This window comes from Halichoerus grypus, chromosome 9 (assembly GCF_964656455.1).
Source record: "Halichoerus grypus chromosome 9, mHalGry1.hap1.1, whole genome shotgun sequence".
Taxonomy (NCBI): Eukaryota; Metazoa; Chordata; class Mammalia; order Carnivora; family Phocidae; genus Halichoerus; species Halichoerus grypus.
Genome location: NC_135720.1, coordinates 7,970,793 through 7,985,912, shown reverse-complemented (window position 1 = coordinate 7,985,912; position 15,120 = coordinate 7,970,793). Strand labels below are relative to the sequence as shown.

At 43.8% G+C, this 15,120-nt stretch overlaps 1 protein-coding gene across 1 annotated transcript in view; it reads right to left on the bottom strand.

Annotated features, from left to right (window-relative positions):
- Window positions 1-443: 443 nt before the first annotated feature.
- The window catches only part of SLC22A2 (solute carrier family 22 member 2), a 29,612-nt gene continuing 14,935 nt past the window's right edge, over window positions 444-15,120 (bottom strand). Inside the window, exons 6-11 of the mRNA XM_036110043.2 lie at window positions 13,711-13,817; window positions 12,155-12,369; window positions 11,203-11,311; window positions 10,257-10,369; window positions 7,175-7,274; window positions 444-2,476 (exon numbers count right to left, since the gene is read on the bottom strand). Of these exons, the coding sequence (XP_035965936.1) occupies window positions 2,410-2,476; window positions 7,175-7,274; window positions 10,257-10,369; window positions 11,203-11,311; window positions 12,155-12,369; window positions 13,711-13,817 (711 nt within the window). The 3' untranslated portion in view covers window positions 444-2,409. The remainder of the gene's footprint in view (window positions 2,477-7,174; window positions 7,275-10,256; window positions 10,370-11,202; window positions 11,312-12,154; window positions 12,370-13,710; window positions 13,818-15,120) is intronic.

The following is a 15,120-nucleotide window of genomic DNA, read 5'->3' as shown; positions in this document are numbered from 1 at the left end:
TATTTGACAGAGAGAGACACAGCAGAAGAGGGAACAGAAGCAGGGGAAGCGGGAGAGGGAGAAGCAGGCTTCCTGCAGAGCAGGGAGCCTGATGCGGGACTCGATCCCAGGACCCTGGGATCATGACCTGAGCCGAAGGCAGATGCTTAACGACTGAGCCACCCAGGCGCCCCCCCAAAGTCTTGCTTTAAATAGATACTTCATTTCAGGTAGTCACAGCTTAAATTTAAGTAACTGTTTTGTGACTGAATGTCATAGGGAGATACTGTTAGTATCTCACTTATCCCTGGCAATAATGTCATCAATGTGTTCAATCCCAATCACATCGTTTAACAAAGTGCACATTTTCCTATTTGGGCATCTATTCCCTGGGTGTGGTCCCAAGTATGAATTCATGTTAATATTAATTCATGTTGAATCAGCAAAACAAAAACCACTGTAGGTATTTCAGAGAGAGGCAATTTAATACAGGCACTCGTTTACAAAACTGTTGAGCAAAAGGGAGAAAGGTATGCTAGAGAGAGAAGAGGGTGTTTACATAAGACCAGGAAACAGCGATTGCTCCTGGCTGGGGCCTGAGATCCTGTTCTTGCCGTGAAGTCAATGAGCCATTGATGTTGCTGCTGCTACTGCTGTTAAAACTGCACCCATGCCATCGAGCAGTGACCAGGAACCCGCATTCCTTTGGTTCAGGTTGCCAGCAACTGTTACTGCCGCTGCCCAAGACACCTTCATGATACAGGGGAAAAGAAACGTCTCTCTTGCTCCTATCTTCCTATCTGGCCAATGCTACCCATTGGTAGAGCCTTATAAGAAGCCAGGTGGCAAAGGGCCGGGAATGTGTAGTTGTAACTCCTGGTGTTACAGAAGAGAATTTAGAAGGACAAGTATGTGCTCTTTCTCAGGACAATACTGGGAGATGTGCTTCTTCAAAATGAGGGAGAAAGCCAAGAATGAGGAAGACTTCTGACCTACGAGACAGGGAATCCCTCACAAGAAAGAGGCACTGGAATGCTCAGGAAGGTGGAGAAAGGAGAGCCCAGGGCAACCACTGTGCCATAGGCCTTAATATCAGCCAGGCTACACTGGACCAGGAAGGCTGCAGGCTCCAGGTTGGAGGGCTCCCTGGAAGAAGGAGCTGTGTTTGAATGCAGTGAGAGACTTCTTGTTTTATCAGAGAGTTGGGGGAAAATTGATGGTGCATATATAGAAAACAAGCAATAAAAACCAAGGCTCAAGAGAAACAAAATGCTGTGAAAGAGTAAAAGTGTGATCATAGTACACTATGTGGCTTAGCTGTTAAAAATAGTTACACAGCCATAACAATGTGAATGTCAACTTTTGATTGAATAAAAATGTGATAACACGGAGTCTGAAGAGAAGAGAGAAGTTGTGGTTTGGGATGAGGAGAGAGTTGAAGAGAGCTAAATCTTTATATTTTATATCAAAAAGTCAACAGGTAATGAAAAAGTCAAGAAGTGTCCATTTAAAGCAAGTTATTCAGCTATATAAAGATAAATCACAAGGGGAAAAAAAATCCAGCTAAAATAGTTGAAAATTATTCCAGAGGCACTGATAGAAGTGGAATGGGGTAAGGAACTTTTGTTTTTCATTATAGGCTTTGAGATATTTAGCTTCTAAAAGCTTTTATTTACTATATTAACATGGTAAAATATTAATATAATTTTTAAACCACAAATTTAGAGCAATTTTTGTTGGAGTGAAACATTACCATGTTGGGTTTATTAAGCCAACTTCAATACTGCTCTTTATCAACTCTTCTCAAGATTTTTTGTAAAAAGTACACATTTGTTCTCATTCAGTCTAAATAGGGGAGATTTAGTGATTAATCAGGTTGTAGTTCTGATTCTTTTATTTTAGGTTCCTTTAAAGTCTAACCCAGATAATAATGAAGGTATTTAAAATTTTTTTCACATATGACACTGAAAGGCCAATTTAAAGTTCCTGACATACATTCCAGACACCTTGATCTTGTTTAACTGTAGTATATCTTTAAGAAAACAGGGTCTCTGCTCCCACTTAATTGTTTTTCAGATCTTTTCTATTTTGTTTCCCTGGCCCACAATTCCCCTATGTATTTTGGTTTGATATCATTGTGGAGAAAGGAATAAAATAAAGAAATACAAAGATGAAAACAATTCCCAGCACACCAATAGCATTGTCCTAGGAATGCTGGGAATGGAGTGAGCTGGTGGGCTTTGGTGGGATCTGGTCCCATGGGAAGATTTTAATACAGTAGGACAACAAACTCTATTTGGCTATAGATTTAAGTTTGTAGGGTTCAAAGGGGAGTGAAGTTGAGTTGCATGGGCTTTGTGGTGGATGGAGGAATCTCTGGTCTGGACTTGTATCATCACAGCAAGGCCGTGGCAAGAGTGGTCTCTCTTCTTAGTTTAAGGGACTGTCTAGTTTCTTGACTTGGAGGTAAATCATCTTTTCTTTATTTTTTCTTGGTCTGCAGTAATAAAAAACATGGAGAGGGGATAAAGTGTGAGGAGGCTGAAAACCAAAATCAAGTGGGTAAGAAATAAATGGAACAATGAATGGATGTAAGCTTTGACCAGGCACAGTCTTGCAGTGTGTTCTGAGTGGTGATTCCTAAAAAGAAAATTGACAGAGCTTGGTGAATAACTTATGTGATGGAACAGTTCCAAAAATGCTCTTCTGGGAATGGGACTTGCCTATGTTCCTTATTTAAGGTGGTCACTTTTCTATGTAATAGAGGATGCGGGTAATGATGACATTAATCTTGTATCAATTAAAAATGATGATTGCAAAATCTAGACACCATTGTCATTAGTTCTTGTAAATACAATTTTAGAAATTATTCTTACCAATGCTTATTTATTTTTCAACAGTTGGGCAAGTGAAAAATCAAATTGCAAATTTTCTCAATCATCCTATCTTTATGAATACTGGGAAGTTGCTGATACTCATGATAGAAATTCTGCTTTCTTCATCCTGCTGTTCCCAGACATGCCTTTTGGACATGCTCTGTCTGATAATAATATTGAAATCTGGAGTGGGGCTGCCCCCGTGTCCCCCAGCTCCTCACAAAATTTCCCTCGCCTCGGGGTGTTTAGTCCTGCCTCAGCTTCTGGGCCAGTCTGAGACAGGGAGTATAGCAGAAGCCCACCTGAACCCCCTGGCGGTGCTGGGGTTCTCTCAGCCTCCAGATGTAGGGGCCCAAGGAAGTCGGTGGTGCTCCCAGGGTCTCTATGCCAACAACAGTAACAACAAAAGCAGCAGCAGCAACAACAGAAACAACAATAGCAATAGGAACACCAGCAACAACAGGAATAACACCAACAGCAATAATAGTAACAACAGCAACAACAGCAGCAGCAATAGTAACAATGGCAACAACAGCAACAACAACAGTAACCACAGAAACAACAGGAAAAACAACAGCAACAATAATAATAACACCAGGAACCACAGCAGCAACAACAGGAACAACAGCAGCAACAATAGTGACAACTACAGGAACCACAGCCGCAGCAGCAGTAACAACAGCAGCAGCAGTAACAAGAGCAACAACAGCAACAACAGCAGCAATAATAGTAACAACAGTAGCAGCAACAATAGTAACCACAGCAACAACAGCAGCAACAACAATAACAACAGCAATGACAATAGTAACCACAGCAACAACAACAGCAGCAACAATAGTAACAACAGCAACAACAGGAACAGTGGCAGCAGTAATAGTAATAACAGCAACCACAGCAGCAACAACAGTAACAACAGCAACACCAGCAGCAGCAACAATAGCAACAATAGCAATAGCAACCATAGTAACCCCAGCAACAACATCAGCAGCAACAGTAACAACAATAGCAACAGCAGCAGCAGTAATAGTAACAACAGCAACAGCAACAACAGCAACAGCAGTAGTCATAGTAACAACCTCAACAATACCAACAACAGCAACAATAGCAGCAACAACAGCAATAATAGCAGCATCAACAACAATAGCAGCAGCAACCATAGTAACCACAGCAGCAACAACAGCAGCAGCAACAGTAACAACAATAGCAAGAACAGCAACAATAGAAACAACAGCAACAATAGTAACCATAGTAACAGCAGGAGGAGCAATGACAGTAACCATAGCAACAGCAGGAGGAGCAATGACAGTAACCACAGCAACAACAGGAGCAGCAGCAGCAACAATAGTAACCGCAGCAACAGCAGCAGCAGCAACAATAGTAACAACAACAGCAACAGCAGCAAGGATAGCAACAGCAACAATAGTAACCGCAGCAACAGCAGCAGCAGCAACAGTAATCGCAGCAACAGCAGCAGCAGCAGCAGTCGTAAGGACAGCCTGATGGGAAGCCTCTTACAAGTAGACGTTTATGTGTCTATCACGGAGCTGCGCTTCCCTATCTCAAAAGCATTCAGAATATATTTTAAAATTTGATTTCCACTCAGTTGCCTAGTTACCTGGTTTACAAAGCAGCTATGAAAACTATGGATAACACGGTGGCTATTGGGCATTTCCAAAGTGCCAGGCACGTTCCATGCATGTATCTCATTACAAAAATCCAGTGAGTAGAAACCATTGTCCCCATTTACAGATGAAAAAACCAAGGCTTACAAGAGTTAAGGCCGCATGATGGGAAATGTCCAGACCTGGCCTATCAGACTCTAGAGCTCATGCCCCTGCCCACCACACCTTACCGCCTTCCCAGCAGGGGAGCTGGCTGCACAAGCCTGGAGAGCCCATGATTAGCGATGCTGTAGAAGGAACTCAGCATTTAGTCCACAGCTATATGGGGAGCACCCGGTCTGTGCGTGCCAGGTACTGTGCTGAGTCCTGGGGAGACGGCAGTAAATGGGGCACAGTCTGTCTTCAAGGGGAGGCTCGTGTGCATGGGAAGCTTCCCTGAGATAGGGGTACGGGGGGGCAGTTGGTCTAGACCAAGGATCTCAAGCTCAAATGTCTGCATGCACCAGGCAGAAAAAACAAATGTGCTAGGCACGAGATAACGGGGAATGTGGCACTGTGGCCTCCTCCAGCAGCCACGCCCTTCCAAACCCTCAGCCCCCTCTCAGCTCCTGCAAGCCATCAGCAAGAGGAAATGCCTGTGCCGGTTACCAAATCCTCTGAATTGTTTTTTCTTTAAGAAATCCTGGAAATCCAGTTTATGTGAAATTTCCCACTTTAAAAATACCACGTGGGTCAAGCAAAGCCCTTGAGGCCCTGATATCCTGTGGCTCGCCAGTTAGTGACCTCTGGCTGAGCTCAAAGGCCTCTTGTAACGCTGAGCTCCAAGCTCTAGGACAAGCCTCAGACCACGGCGATTCTTCTGTAGCCACATCTGCTCGGGTGCTGAGTATGTTAAATGGGAACAATGTGTAGAACGGATAAAATTCAGCTCAGCTCATGGTGCCAGTAGGCTGGAACTGGAGTATAAATAAAATGAATAAAAACATCTAGGCATACTGCATAAAGAAACTTGTGGACAGTGTGTCCTATGTTTCTCTTCATTAGACTTTCTTAGGTTTAATTTTTGAATAGGTTCATATGGTCCAAAGTTTGGAAAGTAGAAAAAGGTATGCACTGGAAATCCCTCCCACCTGTGTTCCAAAGCCTCTCATTCCACAAACAGCCAATGTTCTGGTTCTTGCATATTCTTCCAGAGATACAGGTAAAGATAAATATATATATTTACATACATATATTTATATATATATTTACATATATATATTTATATATATATTTACACATATATATTTATGTATATATATTTACATTTATTTATGTATATGTATTTACATTTAACACATATATATATTTTCATTCCTTTTATAGAAATGGCAGAATATATACTTTCTATATTTTCCTTTTTTTAAATTTTTTAATTTATTTATAAAGTAGGCTCCATACCCAGCATGGAGCCCAACGTAGGGCTTGAACTCATGACCCCAAGATCAAGACCTGAACTGAGATCAAGAGTCAGATGCTTAACAGACTGAGCCACTCAGGCGTCCCCCTTTTTTAAATTAGTAATGTATCTTAGAGGACTTTCCTTATCAGTGTGTATAAAGCTGCCTCATTCTTTTTAATGGCTATATGGTATTTTATTGAATGACATACCATAATTTATATAACTGGTCTCCCAATCCATGGGTATTTAGGTTGTTTCCAATCTTTTGTTACATAAAAAATTGTCTTAAATGGTAATCCTGTACATATGTCATTTTGTACGTGTAAATTCCTGGAAGCGTGGAATTGCTAGGTAAAAAGAAATACACAGGGGCACCTGGATGGCTCAGTTGGTTAAGCGTATACCTTCAGCTCAGGTCATGATCCTGCGGTCCAGGGATCAAGCCCTGCACCAGGCTCCCTGCTCAGCGGGGAAACTGCTTCTCCCTCTCCTTCTGCCCCTTCCCCTGCTCGTGCTCTTTCTCTATCTCTCAAATAAATAAAGTAAAATCTTTAAAAAAAAATAAAAATAAATAGCCATTTCTGATACTCTTGTCATCTTGCCATCATAGAGATTTCAGATGTGTACTCCCATTGGCAACGTAGGACGCTGTTTACCTACATTCTTCCCCAACACAATGTTACCAAGTGGTTTGATCTTCAACAATCTAAGTTGTGAGTAGTACAGTGTTCGTTGGTACTTCTCTCACTATGTAGGAAATGAGAATATTTTCATCTTTAAGAGCTCTTTTTATTTTCCTTTCACTGAATTATGTGTTCAAGTCCTTAACCCATTTTTTCTTTTGTGCGGTTCCTCTTATGGATTTGTTAGAGCTCCTTATATATTCAGAAAATTAGCCCCTTGTAGAGGAGCAAAAATTTTCTCCATGTTTGTTATTATTACTTTTTTTTTTTTTAGCTTATGTTAGTTTTTCAATAGAATTCTTTATTTTTATAAAGGCAAACTTATTGATCTTTTTAAAAATGGGTCCTGGATTTTTTTTGCCGTACTTACAGAGAGACCTTCCCCACTATGAAAGTATAAGGGTATTCTTCTATGGTATGTTCATTATTTTACTGTTTCTTTGTATTTTCTAGTCTTTGATTTTGTGTGACTTGATCTCAATGGATGGTATGAGGTATAAATTCAACCTCATGTTTTTTCCAACTGGCTACAGAATTGGTGCAGACCTGTATGGAGGAATTTCAGTTTCCTACCTCTGCATGTTTTCAGCTTCGTCAATAGTCTCAGGCAAAGCCTTCCCTTTGGTCTCTGGGAGCAGCAACACCAGTCCCCCAGCAACCAAGCCAACCACCGCTGGAAGCCAAACAGATGCAAATTACATTAGGAACTAAAACAGGCAGGCTTTATAATCACAACTCCCCTTACTTCTTAAAAAAAAAAAAAATTATTTTTTGTGATATTCTATACTTACAGATTTCTTTGCTATCTCTGACTGTCCTATAAATATTTTGCTGATTCCAAACTCCGTTGGATTACAACTCCTTATAGGGAGATGAAATACTCAACATTTTGAGTCAAGGTTATTCTAAGCTAGAGAACATTGCCATAATATTAAGATACATTGGAGTTAGAAAATAACTCTGAAAAAAAAAATCAACTCTTAGGAAAGGAAGAACATAACCCTGCCAATATAAAGCACTTAGTAATGAGAATGAGTCAGAAACTTGGAACATGACTAGCACCCGGAAGTAGTGAATCATATATCACTGCATCACAGCATTTAAAAAGTATAGCCAGGCCTACACTTTTAGTGTTTGAGAAATTCCTTTTGTTCCTTTTTCCTTTGTCTCCAGCTGTAATTTTTTGCACATGCTGGGGAGTCATAGTAAACATTAGAGTGTTTATATGTCTTTAAATTCCCATTTACGGTTTGGGATTTTAAGGTTACGTTTTATGTTTTGCGATAATCGAATGCAGGAAGTAGATGTGGGGTCTTCATTGGTTTTGGAGTTCCAAAAAAATGCACACTGGCCTCTGTTTTTACATCTTTACAAAATGACAGGAATCGAGGCCACACAGCTCAGTGGTTCAGGACGCTGGTTGTAGCTCTGGGTGCCTGGGATCCGGTTCTGAGCCCCCACTCACTGGTCTCAGAGCCCTGGGAAGTTCGGTTCCAGACTCTTGGCCATAAAGTGGGGTGATATTCCCACCTCACACGCTTGTTCTGAGACTGAAATGCATTCCTGCTTGTTACGTGGCAGAGTCTGCCACAGAGTTAGGAACAAAGTAGCCACCTTCAGAGTCTCTCTGAACATCTAGAGATTCACTTGGCTGTAACTCACGCAAATAATAACACATATTCCTCTGGCTTTGATTCTCTGCAGTGAGTGAATTAGGAAGAGAATATAATGGATTCATCAAATGATCATCTCTTTAGCTTTTTATATTTGCAAAGATAAGCCTCATTAACCAGGGTATTTCTTATCAGTTTTTTTCCAGTGCTCTTTCAAATGTTCACTTGTTGATTTTCAGCCTCTAGATAATCGCTTCTGGCTATTTCAAGACCACAATCAGTACACCATTATTGCGGGCAAAAGAAAGGGAAAGGAGTAAAAATGGAAAAGTATTTGTTTTGTTTCCTGCTAGCTACTCAGATTGGTAAGAACAGAAGACGGAACTACAAGCATCGATAACAGTGGGAGTAGTCTTTGAGTTTACTTGAAACAGTGAAATGCAATTAAAATCCTTGATCTTTCCCAGGGGAAGGTGAATCCCTGAGGGAGGGTCCACAGAGAGGCTCATCTAGGTCTGGACTTGGCATTGCATTGTTCAATGGTCCTTAGAGAAACACGAAGTCTCTGTTTTCCACCCAGAAATGTCTCACTGACCCATCGATCACTCACTGCCTACCTAAGGGAATGACCAAGGTTGAGGTGTCTCCACCTTCCCCCTTGGAAGGAAGGAGTCCAGAGGGTGTTGTGGTATTTCCCCAGGATGGAAAGAAGGCTCTGCGCAGGTCCCTCAGCCAGTGTTGGGAGAGGAAGATGCCCGGGGTCCCCGAAGTGGTACCAGCCACCCTGTTGCCAAATCATGCTTCTGCCAGGATAAAGAGCTTGTGTTCTATCAACTTTGGCCATCTCGCTGTTGCTAAGTCGCAGCATAGAGAAATTCACTGGGTCTGTTTTGAGGGTGAGTTTTATCAGCAGTGTGGAACATTTGCTGGCTCATCTACAGAAGTGGAAAATTTCCCCCTCACAAATCCCTTGAGAAGAGGAATGAGCAGAGGTACTTGTGTGTGGCAATGAGCGGCATTAGGAGAAAAGCCATCTGGGTGCGCCCCCGGTGTGCAGAGCGTCTTGTCATCCCTCCCCTCAAATTAAGTAAGGGTTGTAGGCCCATGGGGAAAACTGCTATATTTTTGTCAAATTAAAAGCGGCTCCCAGTGGGTCTAAAAGAAGACTGAGCTGGGTGCGTTGAGGCCTTCTGGCTAACACGAGGAGGCGAACGCTGTGTGCATGAATCTGGTCACCCCTCTGCACCCCTCTGTGTGGCGCACAGGAGAGGGTCTGTCCCATCGTCCACAGCTATGGGGAAAGGAATGGACACGAATGAATGGGAATGTCCACGATTCCCGGACCCCTTTCACGGTCTATAGTAGTCATGTTCAACATTGGCCTCTGTGTGTTAATTGCTGATAGTTAGATTTGTCCCTGTCACCTTCCATGCTGCAGGCTGGGCGGTGGGGGGAGGGAGCGGGCTCCGCATTGGTACATTACTTCAGGGTTGGAGGGAAGGGCTGTACCAATCCTCCTTAAATCTAATAGCCCAAGGGATTTGGGGAAGGGGTGCGCGACATTAGCGCCATGACGCTAATGCATTTCCTTAATGATGGTCTTTGTTTCCCCTGAGTTTTGAAATCGCTCTTTGCAACATTTTAACTGCCTTTCTTTGAAGTAATGAAGTGAAAAGTTTTGTATTTTCCCACGTTTGGCCGTCAAGGAGGCAGAAAGAGTGAGCTCCGTGACAAAGAGACCCAAGGAGGGGTGGAGATCGGTGAGGAGAGAGTTAGGGGTGTTCTTCAGGCAAACGGCTTTCCACCTCACTCCTTCTTGAACTTTGTACCGCTAAGGCCAGGAGTCTTAGTGGCTCCCATACTTGGGTCTTAGTAGCTACTAACAGTATTACGTATGCTAGTATTACTAACGCTGAGAGTAGTACTAATTACTAGCTGCATTCGGTAGTTGCCAGTAGGCATGATACCTATTTTGAGATGTAACAAAGGAGGTCCCTAGAAAAATAGGTTTTTGTTCAAAGGTGTGTCTGAGGGTTTCTCACCAAAAACCACCAGCGGAAGCTCATGCCAGATGTCGGTGAGCCGGTAGACCAGGAATGGCGTGATGATACCCCCGATGTCACACAGGGAGGAGCAGACGAGGACACCAAGATTCCTGAAATGCAGGGAACTGCTTTAACTTCCAGCTTCTCACGGTACAGTACTTATCCCCTACCCCACCCAAATAAATCCTTCCCCGAGTCACTGAAACGTCTGCAAACTGAAAAAAAACGGCGTTCACGTTGTTTTCAACACACACAAATGGTGTATGAGTCATAATTCCACTCATATTCTTGTTGTACTTGTTTTATATTAGCTTTTTGGAGGATTTTTAATGGGGGGGCAATTTTCACTTTTTACTTTGGTCATCTGGCTTCCCTGCAGTGTTCTATGTATGGTCTTGTTCGTACGGTTTCCTTTATTTATTTATTTATTTATTTATTTATTTTTTAATTTATTTGAGAGAGAGTGAGTTAAAGAGAGAAAGAGACAGAATGAGCTGGGGGGAGGGAGGGCCCGAGGGAGAGGGAGAAGCAGGGTCCCCGCCAAGCAAGGAGCCCGATGCAGGACTTGATCCCAGGACCAGGGGATCATGACCTGAGCAGAAGGCAGACACCTAACCGACTGAGCCACCAAGGCGCCCCCCTGTTCATACTGTTTCTGATCACTCTGTCCCATGGCCATTTGGTAATCCCTCTCTTGTAATCAGTGTCTTCTGTTCTCACTACACAGTGACTGTATTTCACCCCAGCCTGTAACTGTGAGATGTGGTCTGGCTACTGCCTTTAAATGTTCTTATCCTCTCTCGTCCTGTGGTTTGTTTTGGTTTTTGGTTTTTCTTGCCCCATGTTTTGAAAAGGAAGGTGCCCTCTGCTGGTGCTTGTGGTAGTTCTAGCCCGTAAGCAAATGTCCCACCCACCCTCTTCATGGTGCGGAAAACGTGCTCACCTGATGAATGTGGGGTACAGCTCCGCACTGACCAGGCAAACCATTTCATAGGCCATTGTAATCCCCATTCTACCCAAGCACGCGGCTGTGACTCTTAGCCACCGGAGATCTGTGGGGCAAAAACGCACCACTTACGTTGTACATACTCCCTGGTCTACACAGTGCTCCAGAGGGGAAAGTCCACGTTCCAGAATGGGATGAGAATCAACATTCTTCTTCTCTAAACTCAAGACTTCAGAGCAAAATTTCCCATGTTTGTTAGTTTTAACCTTAGGCATGATTCTAACACTCTCTTTAGAACTCAGTCATTAATGACAACAGGATTGTACCAAAGCTGGGCCAACTCTAGTTTATACAGGCCACCCAAAAGAAACAGCAAAATATGGGCATATTTTAAATAACTGCTAATGACTAAAGGGTTCAAAGAAAGCTTCATGTTGCCAATAGGATTCTGTTGTACAGGTTTTTCTCCTCCTCATTGAGAAAGCACTTGAAAAGGAAAGAAAGGAACTGAATAATTGTGCATTGGTTGCATTTACCTAAGCTTTCTTATTTGTTCTGCAGGATGATGCAGGGAACTCAAGGGAGTTGCCTAAACAGTATCTGGAAAATGCTGGAATAAGACTTCAAGCCTGGGCCGGCTCCACCCCAAAGCCCATGCTCTCTGTTCTGGGCCAGCTCCATGGCCTGTGGCACGTGTCCTCTTAGTCTCTTGTTATAGTACATTAGAGAACAATCAGGTGTGATTATGTTACAGCCGACAACCCTTGGGTACAATTGTTCTTAAAGAGAGCGTGGCCATATGGGTTTGCTCAGGAAGGTCCCAGATACTGTGTTCATTCTTTCCAAATTGACTTGGATGATGAATTACACCGTTTTACTATCAGAGGGTTGTGACATCCCTCTTCGTGCAGCCTTGGCAGACAAGACCCCAGCATGGCTCGACACTCACCCTCAGGGATGAAAGCCGAGGTGAGGCAGGCTGCTCCGGCCACCAGATTTGACACAGCCCATGGAAACCGACGACCTATACGGTCAATGGTGAGGATGATGATGAGCGCGGCTGGGAATTCCACCAGGGCAGAGTAGAAGAAATCCAAGTAGATATTGCTCCCCGCAAGGCCCATGTGCATGATGAGGCCTTGGTAGAGAACAGAGCTTGTGAACCTGAGCAAAGAGGAGAAGCTCAGGTCAAGCCAAGCACCAGAAGCAAGTCATCAAAAAGGAGAGGCTTCTGGAAAAAGAAGAGTTGATCGTGGGTCATCTTTCTTTGTCATCTTCTTATTGCTTTTCCCTTCATTCTACTGCTTTTCCATGATCTGAACCACGGCAGTGGCTGACTGTGACCCCAGAACCAGGAAAGGAGAAGAAAGGAGGACTGCGCTCCCTGGCCAAATTGGAAAGTAGAAAGAAATGTCTTTCTAGGGTGACTTATTTGGTAAAACTGTATCAGGTTATTAGTGATTGTTAATTATTTCTCTCTTTGTGATCCTCTAATGGAATTGGGATCAAAGGGATTGACTACTTAATTCAAATTTTAGGAAACCAGAGACCCAAATGGGTACAGCCTCCCTTCCTGCTGATTTCTCTTCTGACACAATATAGACAACATTCTGACGATGTTTTTTGGTTATGTTTTGTTGACCAGAAGTTATCTGCAATGGCAAATAAGAGGATGCTTGGCAACAGTCACAACTATTCAGAAAAGGAAAGAAGGGTACGAAGCCAACTTTCCCGGCTGTATTTCACAGGTAGTATTGTCAGGGTTGCTAAATGAGTTCCTGAGGAGCCTTGCTTCTGTCCGTGATTCCAAATCTTCGCGTGGCTGGCGTGAACCCCGGGACACACTGAAAGGAAAGTGAGCTGCACTAAGGAAGGCTCGGTGCAGGGTGAACGGCTCACAGCTCTAGGAGCAGGCTGCAGACCGTGGAAACAATCGTGCGTCAGCCACCGGACTGTGGAGCCAGTGGATTATTCCTTGTGGTTTATTCTCCTTCATAAGTTTATTTCTTTCTCCAGTAGACAAGAAAGGGAAAAGACCCTTCCCTTGCTAGCCCCGTACAATAAGGAGAGATCTATACTCATCATAGGTATAGAACCGGTAGTTCTCAGGTTGGGCTATATGTCAGACTCACCTGGAGAATGTTAAAATATTGGTGCCTAGACTTTCCCTGGGCCAATTCCATCAGTATTTTCTGGGGCCAGGGTGGGGGTCCTGGCGTTGTTATTTTATAATCTCACAGGACGTTTTAAGGCAATGCCAAGGTTGAGGACATACTTATCTATGCTTTGAGACTGTAGGCTGACTTCAAACACCTGCCTGAAAAAATGGTATCAGAAAACGCGGCTATAAATGAGTCCCCTTGCTGCCCACTGTCCGTACTTATACTGGAGCTAGGCTGTGACAGTGCTGTCTTGGTCCCTCCCCTAATGTGGATGACGGGGATAAAAAAAAATATACAACAAAAAAAAACGTGGGGCGATTTTAAAGTGAAAAACATTCCTTACCAATTGTACATCAAGATCAAAGTGTGTTTCCTTATCTGAGGGGTTCTGACCAAGTCAAGAAATGAAGGATTCAGCTTCTCGTCAACTTCCTCTTCAGGTCTGAGGCTCTAGGAATGGAAACAGGAGGAACAGCTTTGTGTGGTGAAAGACAGTGTCCCCAGGTAAGACAGGGAATCCCGACAGTACCTGACACCTGCTGAGGGCTTCTAATGAGCCTTTCACACTTATTAGCTCATTTAACCTTGGCTATCCGGGTAGTTCGGTTCCATCTTTTTCAGCCCCTTTCACAGAAGGGGAAGCTGGGCTAGGGGGAGTTAGGTCACTCATGGGCATATGTCCAGTGGCACTGGAGGTCAAGCACAGGGGAGCAGAAGAAGGCCCAGCCCAGGGGCCCTGAGGGCTGGGGGCACCGGGCGTGCTCCCTGCCGGACCAGGTGCGGCCCATTGCTCAGGAGGCTCTGCTCCGGGACCTTGGGACTTGGAGCAGCTCGGTATTGCCTGGAACTTGTTGGAATGAAAGACCCAGGGCCCCTGTCCAGACACGTTGAACTGGAATCTGCATTTCGGCAAGGTCCCCAGGGGCATCCTGGGCACAGGTATTAATTAACGTTTGGGAAGCCCTGCGCTAGAAGAGAACAGTAGGTGGTGGAGTTGAGATTCAATCTCCAGGGCTCAGGAAGCAGAACCTTTGCAAAAACCACTTCTTCCTACAGCCACACGGGAGGGTGTCGCAAGCCCGAGGAACAGGGGAAGAACCTCCTGCAGACTCACCGCTCTCATGTGAATGAACTCTGTACTTTGGCCAGACTGTGACTCACGTGTGCTTTAATCCCTGACCAATTTCTGAAAGGATCTGAAACTTAAGAATCAGTGCTATGCTGGTTATCCGTGGAAAAGGGGATCTACCCCAACCACCCAGAAACCGGAGAGGAAGTGAAAAAAAAAAGGCCTCCGAGTCCCCAAATGCTCACTCTAAAGTCATGTAAATCATAAATGCTTACAGGTAACCTATCTTAGATCCTGGAGCAGAGACGATTACTCTTATTTTTTTTTTTTAAAGATTTTATTTATTTATTTGAGAGAGAGAGAATGAGAGAGAGAGCACATGAGAGGCGGGAGGGTCAGAGGGAGAAGCAGGCTCCCTGCTTGGAGCAGGGAGCCCGATGCGGGACTGGATCCAGCGACTCCAGGATCATGACCTGAGCCGAAGGCAGTCGCTTAACCAACGGACACCCCTGTGTTGTGTTTTATTTTAAAAGACAGGAGACTGCTCACAATGTTTTGGGACAATTTTCTATCCAAAATGTTTAAAATTCTAAGAAATGATTTGTGTCTGAAGACTCTTCCCTCCGGGGAAAAGCCCCCTCCCTGAGCGTGCAGATGGACACCCGGGGAAGGAAAACAGCGGGT